An 18115-nucleotide genomic window follows, 5' to 3' on the forward strand; every position below is an offset into this window, starting at 1 on the left:
TGCAACTCTGAATTTTGGCTCAAATCCTGATCTCATGGTTGGTGAGATTGAGCCCTAGCATCAGTGTGCTCCCTGCTTGGGATTCTCTTTCTCTCTTACCCTCCCTCATTCATGTAACACACACACTCTCTCTCTCTAAATAATATCATTTTTTTAAAAAATAAAATAAAAATAAATATGGTGCATGTAAAGGATTTCCAGCAGTTTTCTTAATTTTATAGTCAAAAGTAAAAGGCTTTTTGCTTCAGACTTGTTAATTGAGTTTCCATGTTGTGTAATTTTATTTTTTTAATGTTGTTATTTAATGTACTTTGTGTTTGAAAAACTATTAGCTGTTTATACCTATGAACTCCCAATTTTGTCTTGTTTTAAGATTTAAGAAATTACATTTAATTAAGAAATTAAATCCTTTTTAAAAATTTAGTATTTAGGAATCTATCTATAGGCTTCCATATATATGTCATTATACTGAATTATTATATGATATTTTCAAATTTGTGGCTTTCAGTGATTTAAGAAATTAGAAAACTATTTGCAAAAATTTCTAAACAAAAGTTAAGCATTTCCTCAACTGGAATATGAATTCCAGTTATATCAAAGGGGAAAGGTTGAAAAGTTTTTGAAATTCTAGTTTATGCCTAATATAAAAAAATTCAGTTATAGAAAAAAAGATGTAATAAAATAACTCCAAAAGTAAGATAGAATCTATATGAAAATGAGAATTGCTTAATATAATAACACTCTGAATTTCTAATTTCAGGTGATGGAGTATGAGAATAGGATTCGAGCATATTCCACACCAGACAAAATCTTCCGATATTTTGCCACCTTGAAAGTAATCAATGAACCTGGCGAATCTGAAGTGTTTATGACCCCACAAGATTTTGTGCGATCTATAACACCTAATGAAAAACAACCAGAACGTAAGTGCTAAAGTGCTAAAAATGAGGTTATGATATTATTTTTTATGTTCTTTGTATTGCCTAAACATTATAGGTCCATGCAGTAATTATATTCATTATGTAGTGACTGAATGTCAGGCATTATTCCAGTCTTCAAGAGTATAAAAGAGGAGCCTACAGTCATGAGCCAATCTTCAACCTGGATACTGGCTTGAGGAGATTGTACCTAGGTATCATCTACTGGAAAGATTTAAAGACATACAGTACTTGTTCTCATTGGGCCAAGTGAGTGCAAATGGGACAGGCAGTAGACAGACTAAAAAGCCTAGAAGGGAAGAGACTTTGGAGAAAAGACATTTCAGGTATAGAAGCTTTGAAGAACCATTGCATATACCTGGAAATCCAGAGTGCAGCACCCATGCCCAGGCCAGACATATGCTTGGAAAAGACTTGAGTTGGCTTGTACCTCTTGCTGATCTTTGTGCCCCATGCAGTGAAGTAGTGAAAGTCAAGGCAGAGATGTAGGAGGTCTAGCTAAAAATTAAAGGAGGTCCCCAGCTCAGAGCCAATCTGCAAACATTAGGAAATAGTGTTTTGTGCTTTGTTTTTTCATTCTTTTTGCTTCCAGCATTCAAAGAATTCTCTTTAGTCTTTAGTCTTGTTGACTATTTAGGTAGTAGAACAGAAATTTCAATGATGACACGTGACAGAGAACACAACCTTTGCAAAAAAACACTTTGGGAAAAAAAAAATCACTGAACGCTAATGACTATAGTCCTCAACAAGGTAGACCACACCCAACACTGGGATATAGGGAGAATCTGGCTTTCAGAATTACCCCATTATAATATTTAAAATGTTCATTCTTTAATAAAACAACTGCATGGCGTACCAATAATCAGGAATAAGTGACCCATCAATAGAAGAAAAAGAAGGACAGACACTATCTCTGAGGAAACCTAGGCATTGCACTTATTAGATAAAGACTTTAAATCAACTGTCTTAAATATGCTCAAAGAGCTAAATGAACCTGTAGACAAAGAACTATAGGAAACAGGGTGAACAATGCATTAATAAATAGAGAATACCCACAAAGAAATAAGAATCATAGAAAGGAAGCAAGTAATAATTATTGAGCTTGTAAAGTATAGAAACTGAATAAAAAATTCACTGGGAACAGTTCAACAGTAGAGTTGAGAAGGGAGATAGAAAAATCACAGAACTTAGGTTAGTTGATACTGTCCTGTCAGAGGAACAGAATGCAAAAAGAGTGACTAAAAATGAGCAGAGCCCAAGGTAAATGAGAGACACCATCAAGTATGATGCGTAATGGAAGTCCCAGAAAGAGAAATTAGGACATTCAAAAGCTGAGAACGTTTATTGCTCATAGTTCTACCCTACAAAAAATGCCAAATGGAGTTCTTTAGGCTGAAATGAAAGGACATTAGACAGTCACTCAGAAATTTAAAAATAATAAAGACCAGTTAAGGTAACCACACAGGGAAATATAAAAGCCAATATTGCTTGGGCACCTGGGTGGCTCATTCAGTTAGGTGCCAGACTTTAGCTCAGATCATGATCTCAATGGTGTGTGAGCTCGAGCCTTACATCAGTCTCTGCGCTGACATCTCAGAGCCTAGACTGCCTTGGATTCTGTGTGTCCCTCTCTCTTTGCCCCTCCCCCGCTCATCCTGTCTCTCTCAAAAATAAGTAAACATTAAAATTTTTTTTATTTTATTTTATTTTATTTATTTTTTTTTTTAAATGTTTTATTTATTTCTANGCCAGTATTGCTTTATTTTTGCTTTGTAACAACTTTTTGCTCCCTTTATGATTTAAAAGACAGAATTTTAAAACAACAGTTATAAGTATATTAATGTTGATTAAACTAGATTATTGCCAATTTAAGATTAATTGTAATCCCTCAGCTAGACACTAAGAACATAACTTTAAAATATACAGAAAAGGGGCACCTGGGTGGCTTAGTCGGTTAAGCGTCCAACTTTCGCTTAGTTCATGGTCTCACGGTTCGTGGGTTCGAGCCCCGCGTCAGGCTCTGTGCTGACTGCCAGCTCAGAGCCTGGAGCCTGTTTCAGTCTGTGACTCCCTCTCTCTCTGACCCTCCCCTGCTCACGCTCTCTCTCTCTCTAGAAATAAATAAAAAAAACCTTAAAAAAAAAATTAAAATATACAGAAAAGGAAATGAGGGAACAGAAATGGCATGCAAAAAAAATTAAACATAAAAGAGGGTAAGATTGGAGGAATCAAGGGACCAAACTATGTAAGACATATAGAAAACAAACTGCAAGATGGCAGAAACAGATCCCTTTTTTTTTTTTAAATGTTTTATTCATTTCTAGGAGAGAGAGAGAGACAGCATGAGCAGGGGAGGGTCAGAGAGAGAGGGAGTCACAGACTGAAACAGGCTCCAGGCTCTGAGCTGGCAGTCAGCACAGAGCCCGACGCGGGGCTCGAACCCACGAACCGTGAGATCATGACCTAAGCGAAAGTCGGATGCTTAACCGACTAAGCCACCCAGGCAACGCCCCCCTTTTTTTTTTTTATCAGCAATCACTTTAAATGTTAAGTGAATCAAACTTCCAGTTAAAAGAGAATGAGAGTAGAAAAAAATATGATCTAACTTCATACTGTCTGCAAGAGACTTACTTTAGATCCAAAGACACAAGTAGGTTGAAAATTAAAGTATACAAATAGTAACCAAAAGAGAGCTGAGATGACTCTATTAATATCAGACAAAGTAGATTTTCGTAAGAAATTGTTACATAAGACAAAGACATTATATATTAATAAAAGGATTGGTTCATCAAGAATATATAAGCATGATCAGTATATACATACCAAATGACATACCCCAAAATGTATGAAGGAAACATTGACCAAATTAAAGGGAGAAATAGTTCTTTAGTAATAGAGACTTCAGTACTGCCATTTCAATAATGGATAGAATATTTAATGTTTTGTTATTTCTGAGAGAGAGAGAGAACAGGGGAGGGTTAGAGAGAGAGGGAGATACAGAATCTGAAAGAGGCTCCAGGCTCTGAGCTGGCTATCAGCACAGAGCCCGACGCGGGGCTTGAACCCACAAACCGTGAAATCATGACCTGAGCCGAAGTCAGACGCTTAACTGACTGAGCCACCCAGGCGCCCCAATAATGGATAGAACATTTAGACAGAAGGTTAGTGAAGAAAGAGGACTTAATTCTATAAACCATTAGACCAAATAGACATTTATAAAACAGTCCACTCAAGAGCAGCAGAATACACAGTCTTCTCAGGTGCACATCAAACATTCTCCAGAACAGACCAAATAGACTGTATGTTAGGCTATGAAATAAATCTTAATAAATTTCAGAAGATTAAAATCCTACAGAGTATCTTTTCTAATTACAATAGAATGACACTATACATAAGTAAGAGAAGGAAAACTAGAAAATTCATAAATGTGTGGAAAGTAAACAACATATGCTTAAACAAGCCCTGGATCAGAGAAAAAGCCACAAGAGAAGTTAGAAAATACTTTGAGATAAATGAACAAGAAAATAGAACTTAACAAAACTTATGCAGTGCTGCGAAAGCAGTACATAGAGGGAAACTTATAGCTCTAAACACCAAAATTTAAAAAGAAGAATGATTTCAAATCAGTTTCCTAAAATCTGATGTTGGAACTAAAAAGAAGAGCAAACAAAACCCAAAGATAGTGAAATAAAGAAATAATAAAAGTTAATGGAGAAATAAATGGAGGAAAGAAAATCAGTAGAATCAACAAAACAAAATTTGGTTCTTTGAAAAGATCCAAAAAATTGAGGGGAAACTTTAGCTAGACCAGGGAAAAAAGAGACATAAAATAACTAAAATCAGAAATGCAAGTGGGGACATTACTACATACTTATAGAAATAAAAAGGATTATAAGAGAATACTATGAAGGATTGTACACCAACAAATTGGATTACCTAGATAAAGATGGACAAATTCCTAGACACATACAAACTACCAGAGCTCTTATAATTCAACAAAAAGACAGACAACTCAATTAACAAATGGGAAAGGCCTTGAATGTACATTTCTCCAAATAAATATGCACGTGGCCAATAAGCACATGAGAACATGCTTAATGTCATTAATCACGAAGGAAATACAGATCAAAACCATGATATACTACCTCACACCCATAATTTAAAAACAAGTGTTGGTGAGTATGTGTAGAAATTAAAGTCCTCATATGTTGCTGGTGAGAACGTAAAATAGCGCAAACACTGTGGAGAGCAATTTGGCCATTTCTCAGAAACATGGAATTAGCCATATAACCCAACACTTCCATTACTAGTATAAGCCTGAATGAATTGAAACCAGGTGCTCAAATGAGCACTTGTACGTGAATATTCACAGCAATACTATTCACAGTACCCTAAAAGTGGAAATACCCCAAATGTCATTTAACAGATGAATGGATTAACAAAGTATAGTGTATACATACAATGGAATATTATTCAGATGTGGTTGAACCTTGGCAACATTATGCTCAGTGAAACAAGCTAAAGACAAAAGGCCACATCTCCTCTGATTTTATTTATGTAAAATATCTAATATAGGTAAATCCATAGAGATAGATAGTGGGTTGTTAGTTGCCAGCAGCTGGGTTGGGGGAATGAAAACAGATTGCTTAATCGGTGTGAGGATTTCTATTTTTGAGTGATGAAAAGGTTTTGGAACTAGATAGAGGTGGTAGTTATACAACACCGAAGGTACTAAATGCCACTGAACTGGACACTTTTAAATGGTTATTTTATGTTAATGGAATTTCACCTCAGTTTTTAAAAGGGGGAAAAATCAGTCCTCATTTGCAAATTTTGTGTTTGCAAATTTGCGTCCTTGCTAAATGGTACTTGTAATCCCATAATCAGTACTTGCAGTGCTTTTGCAGTCATCTGCAGATACGTGTGGAACAGCAGAGATTTGAGTCACCCTTGTATATATATGTTGGCCAGCTGAAGTCAAGGAAACGAAAGCTCTTCCTTTTGGTTTCAGTTTTCTTTCTTTAAACAAGTGTCCTTGGAAGGAGGGCAAGAGAGGAGAGAGAGAGAGAATAAAATGTCTTAAACAGAAACACACATAAAACAAGTTAATATATGTTGATCAGTTAACAAAAATGTTGTGACCAGAGGTTCGAGGAACCCAACTCTGTATTTCCCCTGGGAGAAATAGGTCAGTATTCAGCAGTTCATTTTTCATGGCAATTTTATAGAGCATAAATGCCACAATTAGCAGGAATTGGTTGTATATGGTACAGGAGTAGGTTATAAAAATGAAACTGTTCTTTTAGAGGGTAGGTTTAAGGAAGACATCCTAAAGGGGGCAGCAGCTGAGTTAGGCTTTGGAGAATGAATAATAGGGGTGCCTGAGTGGTTCAGTCAAGTTGAGCGTCAAACTTTGGCTCAGGTCCCAATCTCACGGTGCAGGTTTGAGCCATGGGTTGGACTCTGTGCCAACAGGACAGAGCCTGGAGCCTGCTTGGGATTCTGTTCCCCTCTCTCTCTTTCTCTGCCCCTCCTCAGCTTGTGTTCTCTCTCTCTCTCAAAAATAAGTAAAAATTTCAAACAGAAGAAAGCTGAATAGTAATTCATCATGTATTTGAGAGGGAAAGGGCATCATTCAGATTGAGTAAATAGTAGGTCAGAAGACTGACATGTGAAATAGCAATGTGAGCTTGGGGAACCAGCAAGAGTTATGATGTTTTCTAGCCAGGGATAATTTCTATTTATTAACATTAATATTTCTAGGACAAATGAGAACTCCAGGCAGAACTATCACCTGTCAACAGTGAAGGAAATCTATATATTTATATATTTTGTTATGGAAATTTCAAATATAAAAATGCACAGAATAAAATCAATTCTAAATCAGCCTATAGATATCTATCATTTAGCTTAACAGTTGTTGACACATGGCCAATATTTTTTTTTAAGTTAATTTATTTTGAGGGAGAAAGAGCAGGGAAGGGGCAGAGAAAAAGAGAAAGAGAGAGAGAGAGAGAGAGAAAATCCCAAGCAGGCTCCACACTGTCAGCGCAGAGCTCAATGTGGGGCTCAGACTCATGAACCACAAGATTATGACCTAACCTGACCTGAAATCAAGAGTTAGATGCTTAACCAAATGAGCTACCCAGTCACCCCAACACATGGCCAATCTTATTTATAAGTTTCTTACTTCTCCTCACTCTAGATTGTTGGGTGTTTTTTTTTTTAATGTTTATTTTTGAGAAGGACAGAGCAAGAGAGGGGCAGAGAAGGAGGGAGAGACAGAATTGGAAGCAGGCTCCAAGCTCTGAGCTGTCAGCACAGAGCCCAACACGGGGCTCTAACTCATGAACCGTGAGATCATGACCTGAGCTGAAGTCGTATGCTTAACTGACTGAGCCACCCATGCACCCCAGATTCTTTTAAAGCCAATCAAGACATATTATTTAATGTGTAAATACCTGTATATGTGTCTAAAAGATAAGTACTAAAAAAAAAAAAACTCAATAACAATAATTTTTAAATACTATGTTTTTTAAAATAGCATTTATTTCTTAACAGCAAATATCCAGGCACTGTTCAAATTTCCTTCTCTAAAAAACATCATGTAGAGTTGGTTTGTTCAAACCAATCTCCAAAGTTTGTCACACACTGTACTTGTTATCTCTTAAGTCTTTACCTATCAGGTTTTTTTTTCCTCACTCTTTTTTCTTACCATTTGTACAAGACAAGTTTTATGCCTTGTTTCACATCTCTCAGCCCACCTTTCCCCTTTTCACTCAGATTGTTGCTGTAGCAGTTAGTACAGAGGTCTGGCCTGACAGGAAGAAACCTCAACTGTACAATGCATCCCTTGCTTTCTACTTGAGAGCATCTCTGCTGCCGTAGCATGGGACCTTTGCAGGAGCCCACTCGACCATGTTGCCATGTGCACACGTATGGAGGTACAAAGTAGTTTACTCTTTGTTGAGACTTGGCGGATAAATACTCTTCTTGGTTTCTTAGATGGGCCAAGGAGAAGTGCGCCCCAGTTGTCTAAAGCAGTAATCATCTCCATAACACACCCTTGAGTTGGCTTTCACTCCTTTCCTGTTTCACTTTCCCTAATCCTCTTACACTGGTTCCTTACTTTTTAGGAAACCCAGTCTAGACATCATTTATTTGTGAAAGAATATAAGTCATTTATATTATAGAACTTCCCTCATTTGGGATCTTACTGATTGTATCCCTATGGTATTATTTAATATGTTGTGTACTTTGCATTTCACCCATGTAGGAAATAAATAATGAAGCAACTAAAAGAGAGTATATGAAAATATTGATTCTCTAAATGCTGAGATTATAAAGAATTACTTTACTCTTCTTTATATGTTCCTTTATTTTCTAATACACTTCATATACATTTATTCAACAAGTATTGATCTCTGCTGCGAGTTAGACACTGTTCCATATGGAATGGATGCAGTAATGAATAAAATAGACAAAAATTCATGCCTTTATAGAATAGAATGCCTTTTATAATCCGAAAGAAGGTATATAAAATTTCCAATAACTGCATTGAATCTTAGATGAAGAGCCTTTTAAATTAGTTTTAGTTCCTTGTTTTGTGAGATGTGGGAGAGATTAAAGAAGGCTTCTTTGTAAGATAGAGAAAAAAAGATTGTAAAATGTATTCCTAGTTTTTATGATAGTAAAATATTTTTGTACCTGTCAGATTACTTCTGATACCCAGATAAAATCTAAATGATATCAGTAACTTTAAATAAGAATGTGTTTTGCTTCCAGTGTGACAGTGAAAATGAAGCAAGACTTTAGACAGGTCACTAAAGATATTTGGTCATTTGAGAAAGATTATTTTTTTTCCCTTTAGAAATCATATTTTTTAAGTGCTCCCACACTTTTAGATATTTAACTTTGTAAACTTTTTTTTTAATTATTGAAAGATCTGGGGCGTCTGGTTGGCTCAGTTGGTTGAGCGTCCAACTTCACCTCAGGTCATGATCTCATGGTTCATGGGTTTGAGCCCTGCATCGGGCTCAGAATCTGGAGCCTGCTTAGGATTCTGTGTCTCCCTCTCTCTCTGACCCTCCCCTGCTCATGCTGTGTCTCACTCTCTCTCAGAAATAAATAAAAAATATTAAAAAATTTTTTTAAAAAAGATCTGTTACATGAACAGAGTAGTTACTAGTATGCCATGCACATTCCTGGTTTTCATAAAAAGCCAGAATAATGAGTGATTGATTTTCTTTAAGATGAAAATCGTGAGGGAAAATTATAATATTAAAATAAGATTGGAAAATTTGGCTTCATTTTTGTTTGCTCATGAACAGGAATTTCCACAGATATTAATGCAGCAGAAGTAAAATATATATTATTCCTGTATGGGTTGAAATAAAGAAATTTTGAATTTCTGTCATCAGCTGGCTGGACTCTAGCCAGTAGTTTCATATTTCAACTTTGTTTTGTCATGTCTTTCACGCATACCATATCCCAGGATACTTAACAGATCTAAATTTATTAAGTTTTGGTTTTAGAACAGTTTAAAAATAATCACAGAGCACGCAAAGTCCTAAAATTAAGCAGTTTTTAGATGAGTGGAGAGCTGATGAATTTCAGTAAAAAGCTGATTAAGAATGTTTCTGTACTGGGGCGCCTGGGTGGTTCTGTTGGCTAAGTGTCCAATACTTGATTTTGGCTCAGATCATGATCTCATGGTTCATAAGATCGAGCCCTGTACTGGCTCATCAGCATACCAAGGGGTCTGCTTGGGATTCTGTCTCCTCTCTCTTTCCCCCCCCTCCACCCATGCACTCTGTCTCTGTCTCTGTCTATAAATAAATAAATAAGGTTTTAAAAAAGGAATATTTCTATGTGACTACCAAGAAAATTTAGAGTAGCCATAGATAAGTGGAAAAAAAAAAAGTCTAGTATATGACTTGAATGTGTTTCATCATCCTCTCTGTGCAGTCTTGATGCCAGCACCATTCCTGGTATAGTGGATGAGGCAGTTGCTTCAGGCTCTGGGCTTTGAGTACTCTTGCTACTGTAGTAACCAGTTTTACATAGCCAGCCAATGATTGGGAGAAGCAGCAGCATGGGAGAGTTTTTAAAGTAGTATACAGAAAAACTTGAGCTTTAGTCAGAACAAAGAAGATCCCTGTTTCCTTTCTACCTTATCCCTCTGACTGACTGTATTTATATTCACCCGATTTTCCTGGATTCCATATTCTCTCTAGAATGACCCTTGATGCATTTAGTTATCTTACCTAGTGCACTTTTACTTTGAGACACATAATTTTATATTTGATCATATACAGTGGGTTCTGGTTCAAGATGGTGATGTAGGAGGATCCTGAATCTCCTCCCACAGACACACCAAATCTGTAGCTACATACAAAACAATTTCCTCTGAAAGAAATCCAAAAACTGGATGAGCGACTCCTACACGTTGGACAAATGAGAAAAAACCCACATTGAAATAGATAGAAGAGGCTGAGACACAGTCTTGCCATAAATCCATCCCTGGCACAGCATCCAGTCGTCAGGAGAGAACTCACAGCCCTGAGCTACTGGAGGAGCAAGGGCATTGAGCCCTACAGTGGGCACCCCAGTTTTTGAGACCTGCATATGAGAGATTAGCTTCCTGAATATCTAGCTTTAAAAGGCAAGAGGCCTTGTCTTTAACACCCATAAGGCTGAAAAGAGCCCAGTCTTTGTGAAAGAGGCCTGTGTTACTTATCTTAAAGCTTCAGCCCAAGGGGCAGGTGTCTCATTTAACACACATCTAGAGGCGTACTGAAACACTCCAAAGACGGAAGCCAGTCTTTGTACTTCCTCTCTGCCTCACTCCAAGTTGCCAGTATCTCCCAGAAAGGAACTTGTGCATGTGTCCAGCGCTCTGGTTTGTGTTACCCAGGACATACCCTTTGATTGCTTACCTCTAGTGGCCACCAGGGTTTATGTTTGTAGGTTCCATAGGAGTGTAAGAGAGAAACCATTCTTAATTGGGGCACAGTCCAGAGACAGCAGACTGAAACACATCCCTAGTCTTTCTGTGAAAGAGGCCTATTGGCTTGTTATGAAGATTTGGACTGAGGGACAGGCTTCTGATTTAATACACGTCTGAAGGACTGCTGAAATACTCTCCAAAGACCTTAGAGACCGGTGGGAGCCATCTTTGCACTCTCCCTCTACTTCATTTAAGGTCACTGGATCTTCTGGAAGGGAGCTTGTGCACATGTCTGGTGCTCTTTGATTACCTGGCTGTGGTTGGTGGCCTGTGGGGCTTATATTTGCAGGTCCCATAGGACTGTAACAAATGGAGAAACAGTTTTTAATTGGCTACTCCCCCAGGGCACAGTGCAGTGAGAAGAGACTGAAACACATCCCTCGTTTTTCTGTGTTAGAGGCTTATTGGCTCCGAAGGCCAAGCTTCTAATTAAACATACATCTAGGGGGCAGCAGCTGTTCTCTCCAGAGACTAAAGAGACTGATGGGTGCCACGCTCTGCCCCAGGTTGCAAGTGTTTCTGAGAAAGGAACTTGTATGCATATCTGACTTCCTAACTTTTGTGGCTTCTACCCAGAGGACACATCTTTTAATAATTTGGCTCAGGTGACAGTGGGACTTGTGTTTATAGATTGAGTAGATAGTAAGTAATAAACAAAAGCCAATTTTTAACTGGCTATCACTGCAAGGCTCAGTGCAGAAGCAACAAACAGAAATGCCCATCTCCCAATGTTCCCCTGAAAGAGGTACATTTGCATAATTTAAAAGCTGCTGCCTGAGAGTCCAATTAGCCTGAATGTAGGTGCTGACTGAGATTTTCTTCTTTAAGATACTGAGAGATCTTGGCATACCCTCAACTACTAGGAGTCTCTAAGAATAAAGTAGCCTGCCTGAACAATCAGAAGTTTGAGAGGACAACCAAGAACTAGGGCAGGGTGGAACAATAAGGTTCAGTTTTTTTTTTTTTCTTTTCTTTCTTTTTTTTTAACATTAAAAAAATGTTTATTTTGAGAGAGAGGCAGAGAGCACAAGCATGGTAGGGGCAGAGAGAAGGTGGACAGAGAATCCCAAGCAGGCTCTGCACTGTCAGCACAAAACCCAACACAGGGCTTGAACCCACAAACTGTGAAATGATGACCTGAGCTGAAATCAAGAGTTGGATGCTCAACCAACTGAGCCACCCAGGCACCCCAGTAAGGTTCAATTTCTACATGAAGTCACTCCTTCAAGGTTAAGAGAGGTGGCTATTTTATCTGCATAAAAACCAATACAGAGAGTCAAGGAAAATGAAGAAATAGAGGAATGTATTCCAAAGGGAAGAACAAGATAAAACCTTAGATAAAGACCTTCATGAAATGGAGATAAGTGATTTACTTGATAAAGAGTTCAAAATAACAGTCATAAAAATGCTTACCAAACTCAGGAGAATAATGCAAGAATAAAGTGAGAATTTCAACAAAGAGTGAAAATATAAGAAAGTATCAAATAGAAATCACAGAGCTGAAGAATACAGTAAATGAACTGAGGAGTGCCTGGGTGGCTCGGTCGGTTAAACGTCCGACTTCGGCTAAGGTCATGATGTCACGGTTCGTGGGTTCGAACCCCTTGTCGGGTTCTGTGCTGACAGCCAGCTCAGAGCCTGGAGCCTGTTTCAGATTCTGTATCTCCCTGTCTCTGACCCTCCCCTGTTCATGCTTGCTCTCTCTCTCTCGGAAATAAATAAAACACAAATTAAAAAAACAACAACAATAAATGAACTGAAAAATACAATAGAGGGTGTCAGCATCAGAGTAGATGCAGCAGAAGAAAGGATCTGTGAACTTGAAGACAAGGCAGTGGAACTTATTCAATCAGCAGCAAAAAGAGAAAGGAGCGGGAAAGAGTGAAGAAGGCTTAAGGGACATATGGGACAACATCAGTGGATTAACAGTCACATCATAGGAGTACCAGAAGGAGAAAAGAGAAAGGGACAGAAATCTTATTTGAAGAAATAATGTCTGAAAACTTTCCTGAGCCTGGGAAAGAAACACATCCAGATCCAGGAGCTCAGTTTTAAATAAGACTCAGACCCCAACACACATTATAAGTGTCAAAAATTAAAGACAAGGAGAGAACCTTAAAAGCAACAAGAGAAAACAGTTTGTTATGTATAAGGGAACCTCCATAAGACTTTAAGCAGACTTTTCCGCAGAAACTTAGTAAGCCATAAGGAAATGGCACCATATACAGAAAATGCTTAAAGCAGAAAACTGCTAATCAAGAATACTCTACCCAGCAAAGCTGTCCTTCAGAATGGAAGGAGAGATCAAGTTTTCTGCACAAGCAAAAGCTAAGAGAGTGCATCACCACTACACTGGCTTTATAAGAAATGTTAAAGGGAGTTCTTTAAGCTGAAACAAAAGGGCACTAATTAGTAACAGAAAATGAATATTTTTTGAAGCATTTTTCTGCTACTATTTTCTATCCAACAAGATAAGTTACTTCAGTACAAGAACCTTCTCTTCTACTTTTACTTTTACTTCCTTGCGGAACTGCTGAGTGTAGAGCAGGTGTTGATCAGCAGCAATGAACTACCTGTTTCTATATGGCCCATGAGCTGAGAATGGTTTCTACCTTTTTTTCTCATTTAAAAAGGATGGTTTTGTGACACCTGAAAATTGTGTGAAACTGAAATTTTGGTGTCCATGAAAGAGTTTTATTGGAGAATACCCACATTCATTAGGTATTGTTCATGATAGCTTTTGTGCAATAGCAGAATTGAATAGTTGCAACAGAGACTATATGTGGTTCACAAAGCCTAAAATATTTACCATCTGCCCTTTTATGCAAAAGTTTACAAACCCTTTCCAAAATAATAAGAAATATATTTATTGTTCACTGTCCCTGGTTCCTGACACAGAACTCCTAAAGCCCTTGTAAATTGGATTCTGGGAACTATCCAGGATATGTTCTTCTCATACTGATGGCAGAGTTGAAAGAAATTAAACCAACCTCAAAAGTCCATTCCACTCCCTTCCTATTATCTTTCCCTTCTTAATTTATATTCTGTTTCTGAGATGAAACCAATTTAAAATATAGATATTAAATTAGACTTAGAATGTTTTAAAATATACAGAGACTATAGAAAATAATAGAGAATACTCTTGTAGCCATTACTTATTTTTTTCAAATTTTAGTATTTACCCATATTTATTTCATACCTTCATTTTAAATTCTTTTGAAAACCCCATATATCTCTCTGAAACTTCATTTCACTCCCTGTCTTCTTAGGGTAACCACTGTCCTTAATTTGGCATTCATCATTCCTGTTGGAAGATTATAACATGCACATATATCCATTGCCTTTCCCTAACCCCTAGAGAAGGACAATGATTATATTCAGCCCCCAGCACTGACATTGGACTTAGCCATGTAATTTCCTCTGACTAATGATGATATACATTATATTCAAGCAGAATCTTTAAAACAAGTCAGTTTGTGGGTTGCTATGTTGTCTTTTACCTCTACCATCTTCCACAGAGAGACTGTTGCTCCATCAGCCTGGATCCCAGATTTAGTACTCTCTGGAGTAGAGCTGTACCCAATATGTGATAGATAAGTAACATGAACAATATATAAGCCTTCCTAATTGTAAGCCACTGAGATTTTAAGGTTATTACTACAGTGTAACCTAGTCTACTCTACATTTCTCCTGTTCTTTTAATATGTTAAATATATTTTTACATACGCATGTTTGTATATTTGTTGATCCACATATCTGTTCTCTTATTTTCATTGCTGTATAGTTTATCACTTGTATAATTATGTCAGTATTTAATTTATCCATGCTCATGTAGGTGAACATTTAACTTATTTCCAATTTTGTTCCTTATCTGTTGCTGTGTAACAACCAACCACAAAATGTCAGTGGCATAAAGCAATGAGCATTTATCTAGCTTCTGCATCTGCAGGCCATGTGAGGTAGACTCTGCTGATCCTGACTGGCCTTGCTCTGTACATAGGCTCAGGTCTGGCTCATCTAGGCAAGGACAGCTCTGCTTCATGGTTTTGTCAGAAAATCTGTCAGGCTGCTGTATGTATTTCTCATCCTTTTTAGACCACTGGGCTATTCAGGATATATTCGTCTTACAGTACTGGCAGAGGTACAGGTATGTAGGCCAACCTCAGAAGTCCATTTTAAGGATCTCCTATGTCATACTGCTAATATACTATTGGCCAAAGCAAGTCATTTGGCTGAGCCCAAAGTCATTGAATTGTCCATGGAGGTCAAGGGAAAGAAAGTGAATATTTGAGAACTGTAGTATGCCAGTGTTTTTACTATTACAGACTGTACCGCAGTGAACCTTCTTCCATTTGTGCCCTTGTGCATATTTGCAAGAAGTTATTTTCAACATATACCTGATAGTAGGCCTGCTCGCCTCTGGGTACATTCCTCTTCAAATTTGCTAAACGTTGCCAAGCTGGTTTCTAGACTCGATGTAATAATTTACATATTCTCCAAGAATGTATGAGTTTTCTCTTCTATGTACCTGTTAACACTTGATATTGTCAGACTTAATTTTTTAGCAGACTGATTAGAATGAGTTATTGTATCCTTGTGGTTTTATTTTGCATTTCAGTAGCAACTAGTGAGGCTTACCATCTCCAAATGTTTATTGGCTGCTTATATTGCTATTCTATGAATTATATATTTTCTTTGCTCACTATTCTGTTTGATTTTTTTATTAGTAGAAGTCCTTTATATACCCTCTCTTGAAAGCTGTCATATGTATCTTACAGATATCTTCTCCTAGTCTATGGCTTGTCTTTTTATTTTGTTTGTGGTAATTTTTAGTATACAGAAGTTGCTGGTATTTTCAAGTGTAGTTATGTTTTCTTTGATAGTTTGTACTGTTTCTTTTTAACCACTTTATTGAGATGTAATTAATGTAGAATAAATAGCACATATTTCAAGTGTTTGATTAGTTTTGACATACTAGTCACATGTATGTACCAGTGAAACATCATCAGCATGATCAGTGTAACGAACATACTCATCACTGCCAAAAGTTTCTTCACACACATTTGTAATTTTTCCTTCCTGTTTTTTCCCTACCTCCTAGGTTCCAGGCAACCAGCGATATGCTTAGTATCTTCTGTTTCCTATCAATTGTCTGTCTAAACTCTGTTAGTTATTCAAAGAAGGGTGTTGATTAACTTTAATTGTGGGTTTGTCTATCATTCTTTCAGTTTTATCAGTATTTGCTTCAAATATTTTGAAACTCTTATTAGGTGCATGCATGTTTAAAATGTATTATTCTGTGTTCTTCATAAATTGACCCTCTTATCATTATGTAATTGACCTTTATGCTAATATTTTTTTGCTGTGAAGTCTACATAAATAGGAAACTGTGTAGACCTCTTTATTTTGATTCATTTTTCATGATACATCTTTTTCCATCCTCTTTTTTAATCTACCTAAATATATCAGTATCTTTAAAATGAATTTCTTGTGGACAACGTACAGTTGGATCTTATTTTTTATCCAATATGATAGTTTCTAACTTTTCATTAAGGTGTTCAGATGATTTGTACTTAATATATTTTTTTATATGTTTGGATTTAAGTCTACCATTTTATTATTTGTTTTATCTTTTTTTCCATATTTTTTATGTTCTTCTTTTACCCCTTTCTTGCCTTCTCTTTGGATTATTTGAAGGCTTTTTAATGTTTTTGATTTTGGGTTTTTGACTGTATTTCTTTGTATAAAATTCTTTGTAAGAAAATTCTTTCTTAAATTTAGCAGTTGCTGTAGAGATTATAATATGCATAATTAACTTATCACAGTTAGCTGAGAATTTATATTTCACTGCTTCAAGTGGAATATAGATATTTTACCCACTATACCTTCCCCAGTTTATGGTATAGCATCATATGTATTACAGCTACATACATTGAAAACTCCCCCAGACGTTGTTTTCATTTCAACTGTCATACATAAAGAACTTAAGAGGAGAAAATAGTCTGTTATATGTATCTAAATATTAACCATTCCTATTGCTCTTTCTTTATATCTTAAATTCCAAATTTCCCTCTGGTATCATTTCCTTCCCTCTTGAAGGATAGAATGTGTTTTAGAGCAGGTCTGCTGGTGGTGAATTCTGTTTACCTTCATCTGAGAACATTTTTAATTTATACTCATTTTTTAAAAATATTTTCATTAGATAAAGAATTCTGAGTTGAAATTCTTTCAGCACGTTTTTTTTTGTTTGTTTGTTTTGTTTTTTATGAGCTGTCAGCACATGGGGCTCAAACTCACAAACTAAGAGATCATGACCTGAGCTGAAGTAGGAGGCTTAATGGACTGAGCCACCCAGGTGCCCCTCCTTTAGCACTTTAAACTGGTTGCTTTGTAGATTTTTTTCTTTGCCTTTGGTTTTCAGAAGTTTGATTTTTTTTTTTTTTTGGTACCTTGTTTTGGGTTTATTAGGCATCTTGAATCTGTAATGAAATTACTGAAGACAAACAACATAAAGTGAGAAGAGATGGTATGCAAGGAGGATATTCTAAAAAGTACATGTATTTAGGGGATGGGCAGAACAGCCACCAAAAGAGTTTAAGGAGTTAACAAGAATGAATGAAGATGATTGGAAGAAAGTAGAAATATAGATGTGTCATCTTAGGCAAATTATTGAACATCTCTAAATCTTGATATTCACATTTGTAAAATTGAGATCATAGCAACTAATTTGTAGGATTAAGAAAATTAAATGATTTGTGTGTATATATATATATATGGAAAGCATGTTGTATAGGACCTATAAAAAATGCTCAACAGATTATAACTTATTACAATGATTATTAAAACAAGATAAAACCAAGTGACTATAGTACAATAAATAGGTCACATATCTGATGAACTAGAGCTACACTTTTCTGTCCTATATTAGTTTGTATTACTGAAGCATATAATCATTTTATTTTATTTTAAATTTTTTTGATGTTTTATTTATTTCTGAGAGACAGACAGCATGAGCAGGGGAGGGTCAGAGAGAGACGGAGACACAGAATCTGAAACAGGCTCCAGGCTCTGAGCTAGCTGTCAGCACAGAGCCTGACGCAGGGCTCGAACCCACAAACCGTAAGATCATGACCTGAGCCGAAGTTGGACGCTTAACCAACTGAGCCAT

The 18115-nt window shown here is 36.7% G+C and overlaps 1 protein-coding gene across 3 annotated transcripts in view; it reads left to right on the forward strand.

Moving 5' to 3' along the window:
- The window catches only part of MICU1 (mitochondrial calcium uptake 1), a 238544-nt gene that overhangs the window by 83201 nt on the left and 137228 nt on the right, over positions 1-18115 (forward strand). For all 3 annotated transcript variants that reach the window (XM_077778570.1, XM_077778572.1, XM_077778571.1), the window contains exon 4: positions 761-923. In XM_077778570.1, coding sequence (XP_077634696.1) covers positions 761-923 — 163 coding nt within the window. The remainder of the gene's footprint in view (positions 1-760; positions 924-18115) is intronic.

This window comes from Crocuta crocuta, unplaced genomic scaffold (genome assembly GCF_008692635.1).
Source record: "Crocuta crocuta isolate KB4526 unplaced genomic scaffold, BGI_CrCroc_1.0 scaffold167, whole genome shotgun sequence".
Lineage (NCBI taxonomy): Eukaryota > Metazoa > Chordata > Mammalia > Carnivora > Hyaenidae > Crocuta > Crocuta crocuta.